The sequence below is a fragment of the Haematobia irritans genome, chromosome 3, assembly GCF_050003625.1.
Source record: "Haematobia irritans isolate KBUSLIRL chromosome 3, ASM5000362v1, whole genome shotgun sequence".
NCBI classification, from domain to species: Eukaryota; Metazoa; Arthropoda; class Insecta; order Diptera; family Muscidae; genus Haematobia; species Haematobia irritans.
This window is the reverse complement of record NC_134399.1, coordinates 140548574-140557643: the sequence shown is the minus strand read 5'-3', so window position 1 is coordinate 140557643 and position 9070 is coordinate 140548574. Positions and strand designations below refer to the sequence as shown.

The 9070-nt window shown below is 34.9% G+C and overlaps 1 protein-coding gene across 1 annotated transcript; it reads left to right on the top strand.

The window, feature by feature from the left end:
- The first annotated feature begins 1181 nt into the window (after positions 1–1181).
- Positions 1182–7608, top strand: LOC142229729 (uncharacterized). The gene is made up of 2 exons (XM_075300297.1): positions 1182–6533; positions 6601–7608. The coding sequence occupies exons 1-2, from the start codon at positions 1452–1454 to the stop codon at positions 6625–6627; spliced, it is 5109 nt and encodes a 1702-aa protein (XP_075156412.1). The 5' UTR covers positions 1182–1451; the 3' UTR covers positions 6628–7608.
- The last annotated feature ends 1462 nt before the right edge of the window (positions 7609–9070 follow it).

Below are 9070 nucleotides of genomic sequence, written 5' to 3'. Positions count from 1 at the left end.
ATTTGTATAGGAACTATTGTTAAAAATTTATTCCTACAGAAAAATTTGTTTGCATTTTATTACTATAGAACTATAGAAAATTTTGTCAAATTTTATTTCCATAAGCAATTTTATCAATATTTGATTTCTATTAAAAATGTAGTCAATATTTTATTTCTATAGAAAATTTTGTCAACATTTTATTTCTACAGAAAATGTGTAAACATTTTATTTCTATAGAAAATTTTGTCAAATTTGTGAATTATTTGAAAATTGTATTTCTATAAAAAATTTTGTTAAAATTTTATTTCTATAAAAAAGTGTGTCAACATTTTATATCTATAGAAAATTTTGTCAAAATTTTATAATTTTCATTTCTACAAAAAATTTTGTCAACATTTTATTTCTATAGAAAATTTTGTCAAAATTTTATAATTTTCATTTCTACAAAAAAATTTGTCAAAATTTTATAATTTTCATTTCTACAAAAAATTTTGTCAAAATTCTATTGTTGGCAAAACCGCCAACACACCATATACTTTTATTTAATGTTTTTAAAATTGTGTTAAAATTAAAATTATTTTTATGATAAGTGTACATATCCAACATACATTTATTTTTTATTTATATTCATATTAAATTACCATTTTCCCCTTTACATTGTGTTAAATACATTTTAACATATTTAATATGATTTAGATAAATATTTAAACTTATTTGCATTATGTTGAATATGTACTTATGCTATACATCAATAGTGTAGTTATCATCAATGAATTTACATTTAACATTGCTCGTTGCTCATTTCATTCATATCAATCGTTTCATTGATAAAATATTCTCATTGATAAAAAGTTTCTCATTCTCTTTCTCTCAGTATGTTTATGCTTTGATTGAGTGATATGCAACAAATAACTGATCTTTAGCTTATTGTTGTTGTTCACTGATCAATGCATTACAACAGCACATCATTATCAATGAATGAGTGGTTTTTATCAATGAAAGCTTTATATTGAATGAAATTGAAGCATCAGCACTTTTGAATTAACAATTTATGGAGAGAAGTCACTCAATTCAAATTTTAAATCGAATTATAGTAACTCAAGTGGATTTTAAAATCAATTGATTCTTTCTTTTCCATTTGGACCACTGAGCAGACAACATTATAAGTATCTCTACTAATTACATTAACTTGTAAAATTTTCTATTTTTTTTTTTTTTTCAGCAAATAAATTGAATTTGATTTTGTACATTTTTTCTATTGAAAATAATTCGGTCTCCTTTTTTTTGGGGTTTAATTAAATTTGGAAAATTTGTAAACGATCTTTAACGTAACATTTTTGGTGCCGAAACCCGGGAATATTTCGCGTATTTTTTTCGGTTTTTTTATTGATTTTATTTTTGTGGAAATACTAAGTGAATCACGTGTTAATTATTTGGTTTAAGGCAAATCACGTGTATTTGATATCGGAATGGCGGATTTAGATGGAATAATACAAATGCAAAGAGATTCATTAGAATTGCTGAGGAAATATGAGCAGAGGTTTGATTCTAAACCAAATTCTCAAAAAACTTCGGGTTTTTTGTCCTCATTGGGACAACGAATTGATGATGTTTTCAACGTTTTTGAGAGCCAACATCAGGAGATTTTACAAAGGGTCCACGATGAAGCCTTGAATGCCTCTGATGTTCCCTATTTAGCGGACGATCTATATTTTGATTTCTCCGATTTGTACTTTACATTTAGGGGTAAAATTATTGATTCTTTGCCTCAGCAATCGGCATCTCATTCTCCATTTGCTAGCACATTCGCAGTTCCAAATAATCGTTCTGATACGACTATAGGGGTTGACGCAAGGCTTCCTAAAATTTCATTGCCATCATTTTCAGGTGAGTATATGGAATGGATTTCTTTCCGTGACATATATTCATCCCTTGTTCACAATAACGAGTCACTTACTAAAATACAGAAATTTTACTATTTGAGGGGTACTCTTAGTGGTGAGGCCGCGAGTTTAATTAGGAGTATTTCTGCTACTGAAGCTAACTATGATTCCGCGTGGAAAATTCTGGAATCAAGGTACCACAACAAAAGAATAATAGTTAGCAATTTAGTTGGCAGACTTTATGGTTTAGATAAGTCTGATGGTGGATTTCAGTCCATCAAAAGGCTTCTTGATTCTGCCAGAGAATGTTTGTCTTCTCTAGATAATTTGGGAGTAGACACCGGAAGCTGGGATCCGTTATTGATTCATTTGCTATCCCAAAAACTTGATCTTCTAACCAGGAAAGATTGGGAGCAATCGTTAAGGTCTTCCACTGAAATTCCATCTCGCAGGGAGATGTTTGATTTCCTTGAGCGGACATTCAGAACCCTTGAATCTTTAAATAACGATTTTCACACTTCGGGGAATAATTCTAAGATAAAAAAGACTTCCTGCCATTCGGGCAAATTATTGAAGGCAAAGGTGAATTCGTGCGCACATTGTGGTAAACCCCATTTGATATCGAAATGTTTTAAGTTTTTGGCATTACCTTTGGCTATGAGATATGAATTTATATCACAGAGGAAACTTTGCCGTAATTGTCTTAGTACGGGACATAGTCATGATAACTGCCCCTCGCCTTTCCGTTGCATTTCATGCAAAGAATTGCATCACTCTATATTGCATTCGGATGGAGTGGAGAACTTGAATCAAGCTTTGACACAGTCTCCATCTTCATCGAATGATAATAGCATTGTTCCGAATCCGGTCACATCTCATACGACCAGCGCTTTTCGAGCAGTTTTGCTATATACGATACGTCTTGTTGTCAATGCTAACAGTGGTCGCTTTCAATTGAGAGCACTCTTGGACCCTGGTTCACAGGGCAGCCTTATATCTGAATCTGCGGTACAGTTAATAGGACTTAGAAAGGTTAGATCTCATCATCGAGTAATTGGCATTGGAGAAGGTAATTCGACTTTGTCCAAGTTTTTTGTGAACGTCGAATTGTTTTCCCGTACGAACAAGCCAGTCATGAATTGTAGGGCTTTAGTTTTGTCTAATCTCTCATCATACACCCCAGATCCATCGTCAAGACACATAACGATGCCCAATATCGAAATGGACAGTTTTGCCGATCCTCTTTTTTATAATTCCGATAGAATTGACATGATTTTAGGTTCTGATGTTATTTCCAGGATTCAGATACCCACTGAATCATTTGTCCATGGAAATTTATTTTTCCAAAATACGCATTTTGGATGGGTTTTTACGGGTTCTGACGAATCTGTGTCAATTAATGGTATTCATATACACAATTTGGGTCTTGAGACTATACTCCGATCCTTTTGGGAGCAGGAGGAGGTAACCATGAATCGGCATTTAACGGAAGAAGAGACTTCTTGCGATGCATACTTTCGAGCCACTACAAAACGAAGTTCGTCCGGTCGATACATGGTTTATTTACCATTTAAATCATTATGTCATGGCAATATATTTCCTGTTGTTGATAACAATCATTTCAATGCGCTGAAGCGTTTTAGGCAGTTGGAAATTTCTTTTTCGAAGCGTCCTCAGTATAGTGTAGGTTATAAGGAGTTTATGAAGGAATATGAGTTATTGGGACATATGTCCAAAGTGGGAGTTTACCCCAAAGATATTCGTCATAACTCCTATTTTTTACCCCATCATGGTGTGTTCAAAGAGGATAGCACTACCACAAAATTGCGAGTAGTTTTTGATGGCAGCAGTCATCATAACAATAAGGAATCTCTCAATGATTTGTTATCTCCAGGTCCTGCTCTACAAAATGACCTCCCCACAGTTTTGACGCATTGGAGAGGGCATAAGATAGCATTCTGTGCGGATATCGAGAAAATGTTCCGGCAGATAGATGTCTATCCGGAACATCGCAGATTCCAACAGATACTTTGGCGTTATGACCCTCTCGATGATATTAGTATTTACGAACTCAACACGGTTACATATGGAACCACTTCAGCTCCATATTTGGCCATAAGGGTGTTGAAAAAACTGGCGGAGGATTTTGAATCTGAATTTCCTGAGGCATCTCGAATATTGGTAGAAGATTCATATGTCGATGACATTTTGTCTGGTGCTGATTCATTTGAAAATGCCACCAGATTGCAAAGGGATTTGTGCTCCCTATTGAGAAATGGGGGATGCAATCTGAGAAAATGGATTACAAATTCAAAGGATCTTTTGGAGACTATTCCTGTGGAGCACAGGGATCCGTCTCTAACATTGGATTTTGATCAAAGTCATATTGTCAAGACCCTTGGTATTCAGTGGAATACGTGCGACGACTGTTTTTTCTTTAAATCCCAATTGACTGAGCCTGTGCTAGCCACGAAACGATCGATTCTTTCGGAGGCTGCACGACTTTATGACCCACTTGGTTGGCTAACCCCGACAACTGTTATCGCTAAGTCCATTTTTAAGAGCTTATGGGAGCATGGGATCGACTGGGATTCTGAAATCCCAGATATAATCCAGTCCCAGTGGTGTTCATATAGAGAATCGCTACCAAAACTTGCCAATCTAAAAATTCCTAGATGGATTGGGCTGTGTCCTGGAACGAAAATTGAATTTCATTGCTTTTGTGACGCCTCGTCTATTGCATATGCAGCTGTTGTATATGCTAGAGTGGTGGCAGCGGATGGCACTCACGTCAATATTATTCAGGCTAAGTCGAAAATTTCACCAATAAAGACCATTACAATTCCTCGTTTGGAATTGTGTGCGGCCTCATTATTGGTTAAACTGACACGAAAAGTTATGGGCTCTTTCAGGAGCACAGATGTTTCCAGTATTTATTATTGGAGTGACAGTTCGACTGTTCTTAGTTGGCTAAGGAAATCTCCATCGAACTGGAACGTTTTTGTGGCTAATAGAGTCGCTGATATTCAACGGTTTACAAATCCACTTGATTGGAGATATGTACCATCCACATTAAATCCAGCAGATATAGCCTCTCGTGGGATTTTACCAGGGGACTTAGTTGAAAACAAGACGTGGTGGAATGGTCCACAATTTCTTTATGATCCACCTGCTTTCTGGCCTGAAAATCTTTCCAATTTATACACTTCCGATGAAGAAAGAAAGAAAAAAATTGTCGCTCACACATCGGAGACATCAACGTACCCGGAGCTCCTTTTGAAATTTTCTAGTCTCCCGAAGTTACTTCGGGTGACTTCATTATGTCTACGTTTTGCACATAATTGCATATACAAGGAGAAGAGAAAATATGGTATTCTATCATTTTCTGAAACTTGGCACTCATTGCTTGTTTTAGTGAAGCTTTCTCAAAAGACTGATTTCCCTTCTGAAATCAAACTTTTATCTTCAAAGCGACAAATTGGCCATGGCCCAATTCTGAAACTTATGCCATTTCTTGATAATGAAGGTATTTTGAGAGTTGGAGGACGACTCCAAAACTCGAACTTTTCATTTGATAGGAAACATCCCATTTTATTATCGAAATCGAATCCACTATCCACATTAATTATTTCGGACGCTCATGAGCGAACACTTCATGGTGGCTTATCCTTAACTATGTCTTATGTGTCTAGAAAATTTTGGATTATATCTGGGAATCAACTTTGTAAAACAATCATTCACAAATGTATTGTTTGTTTTAGACACTCAGCAAAGTCGGCGCAACAAATAATGGGCAATTTGCCAAGTGTACGATTGAAACCAGTTCGTCCATTTAAGCACAGCGGTGTTGATTATGCTGGCCCTATAACGATAAAAGCTTCGTCGGTAAGATCTTCCGCCACTTCGAAAGGTTATATTTGTTTATTTGTGTGTATGGTCACAAAAGCCATACATTTGGAAGCAGTGTCAGACCTTACCACGAATGCCTTTCTAGCGGCTTTTAGGCGTTTCATTTCACGTAGAGGCGCTTGTACTGACCTATATTCTGATTGTGGCACAAATTTCATAGGTGCCTCAAAAGAACTTAAGGTAATTTATAATAAGAATGAAAAAGCTATGCCAAAGGATTTGTTGCAAGCCCTTAGCCAAAACGAGACGAACTGGCATTTCAATCCTCCAGCATCACCAAACTTTGGCGGCCTCTGGGAAGCAGGCGTAAAATCTGCCAAATTTCACTTAAAACGTATCATGGGTGATAGAGTTTTGAATTTTGAAGAGTTAACGACTTTGCTTTGTCAGATTGAAAGTTGTCTTAACTCTCGGCCACTGGCACCTCTATCAGCTGATCCATCTGATTTTGATTTCCTTACTCCAGCTCATTTTTTAATCGGAGAACCGACCAACTGTATACAAGAACCATCTTTGTTGGACACCAATATCAATCATCTTTCTAGATGGAAATGCGTGGAAAAACTCAAACAACATTTTTGGAAGAGGTGGCACGGTGAGTACCTAAATCGACTTCAAGCTCGACCCAAATGGTTAAAACCCAGAGCGGAAGCCAAAGTTGGTGATCTGGTTCTCGTATCCGACGAAAAAAGTGGTCCTGGGCAATGGAATGTTGGCCGTATTCAAGAGATTTTTCCTGGTCAAGACGGACATACAAGGGTAGTATCAATCCTTTCAAAAAATAAAGTTTATAAAAGGCCTATTTCTAAAATTTGTTTTTTTCCAGAAATTTCACACAACTGGTCAACATTAGCATCACCAAAAGAGTAAACCTATTCATGATCACAACAACAATCTCTAAACCATCACTCAACATCATCTTCATCCATTCTCAATCAAAAAGGATAAACCAGTTCTCAATCGCTGTGAGTCGGAGCATAGCGGAGCTTAAGGCTCGACTAAAATACTCCCAACGGCTGGTAATCCTGTACAACCTCATCTGGAAAAACTTTCGTTCTTCAGGGGGGAGAATGTTGGCAAAACCGCCAACACACCATATACTTTTATTTAATGTTTTTAAAATTGTGTTAAAATTAAAATTATTTTTATGATAAGTGTACATATCCAACATACATTTATTTTTTATTTATATTCATATTAAATTACCATTTTCCCCTTTACATTGTGTTAAATACATTTTAACATATTTAATATGATTTAGATAAATATTTAAACTTATTTGCATTATGTTGAATATGTACTTATGCTATACATCAATAGTGTAGTTATCATCAATGAATTTACATTTAACATTGCTCGTTGCTCATTTCATTCATATCAATCGTTTCATTGATAAAATATTCTCATTGATAAAAAGTTTCTCATTCTCTTTCTCTCAGTATGTTTATGCTTTGATTGAGTGATATGCAACAAATAACTGATCTTTAGCTTATTGTTGTTGTTCACTGATCAATGCATTACAACAGCACATCATTATCAATGAATGAGTGGTTTTTATCAATGAAAGCTTTATATTGAATGAAATTGAAGCATCAGCACTTTTGAATTAACAATTTATGGAGAGAAGTCACTCAATTCAAATTTTAAATCGAATTATAGTAACTCAAGTGGATTTTAAAATCAATTGATTCTTTCTTTTCCATTTGGACCACTGAGCAGACAACATTATAAGTATCTCTACTAATTACATTAACTTGTAAAATTTTCTATTTTTTTTTTTTTTTTCAGCAAATAAATTGAATTTGATTTTGTACATTTTTTCTATTGAAAATAATTCGGTCTCCTTTTTTTTGGGGTTTAATTAAATTTGGAAAATTTGTAAACGATCTTTAACGTAACATCTATTTCTATAGAAAATTTTGTCAACATTTTATTTCTATAAAAAATTTGTCACCATTTTATTTCTACTAAAAATTTTGTCAATATTTTATTTCTATAGAAAATTTTGTGAAATTTTCATATGTACAAAAAATTTGGTCAAAATTTCATTTCTACAGAAAATTTTGACAAAATTTTATTTTTATATCCACCACCATAGAATGGTGACGGGGGTATAATAAGTTTGTCATTCCGTTTGTAACACATCGAAATATCAACTTCCGACTATATAAAGTATATATATTCTTGATCAGGGAGAAATTCTAAGACGATATAACGATGTCCGTCTGCCCGTGTGTCTGTCTGTCAGTTGTAATCACGCTACAGTCTTCAATAATGAAGCAATCGTGCTGAAATTTTGCACAAACTCGTCTTTTGTCTGCAGGCAGGTCAAGTTCGAAGATGGGCTATATCGGTCCAGGTTTTGATATTGTCCCCATATAAACCGGCCTCCCGATTTGAAGTCTTGGGCTTATAGAAATCGTAGTTTTTATCCAATTTGCCTGAAATTTGAAATCTAGTGGTATTTTATGACCATAAAGAGGTGTGCCAAAAATGGTGAGTATCGGTCCATGTTTTGGTATAGCCCCCATATAGACCGATCTCCCGATTTTACTTCGTGGGCTTATAGAAACCGCAGTTTTTATTCAATTTACCTGAAATTGGAAATCTAGAGGTATTTTCGAGTCATAAAGAGGTGTGCCGAAAACGGTGAGTATCGGTCCATATTTTAGTATAGCCCCCATAAAAACGATCTACCGATTTAACTCTTGGGGTTTCTAGAAAGCGTAGTTTTTATCTGATTTGCCTGAAATTGTAAATATTCTGGTATCTTAGGCTCACAAAAACGTGTATCGGATTAAGTTTTTATCCGTCCATTTGGTAATGCCTCCATATAGACCGACTTCACGTCTTGAGGATGTAGAAGGCGCACTGATCATGAAAATTGCTTGAAACTCAATGTAAAATTTCCAGATTTTACTTCTACAGATTTAAGATTTCAAATCAAGACATTACTTTATAATTTTCTTGCACACTTACAAGAGATGTTAATGATTCCTCTAAAACTCAAACAAAAATGGTTCTTATAAATCCAGAATCTGATATAGTCCTCATAGGTGAAATCTTTAAATTTATCTTCGGGTAGTGTCCTCAAGCCCTCCTGAAATTTCAAAGGAAACCCTAATATTTGGTTCATGGTGGTGGGTATTTAAGATTCGGCCCGGCCGAACTTAGTGCTGTTTATTCTTGTTATAGAAAATTTTGTCAAAATTTTATTTCTATAGACAATTTTATTTGTGGTTTTGATCTCAGCTTTAAAACCACTGCATTGACTAAACTACAAGTGTAGCATAACC

Coding starts and splice junctions, on each gene's coding strand:
- LOC142229729 (XM_075300297.1), top strand. CDS start 1,452: ATGGCGGATTTAGATGGAATAATACAAATGCAAAGAGATTCATTAGAA. Junction 6,534..6,600: donor GTCAAGACGGACATACAAGG/GTAGTATCAATC, acceptor GTTTTTTTCCAG/AAATTTCACACAACTGGTCA.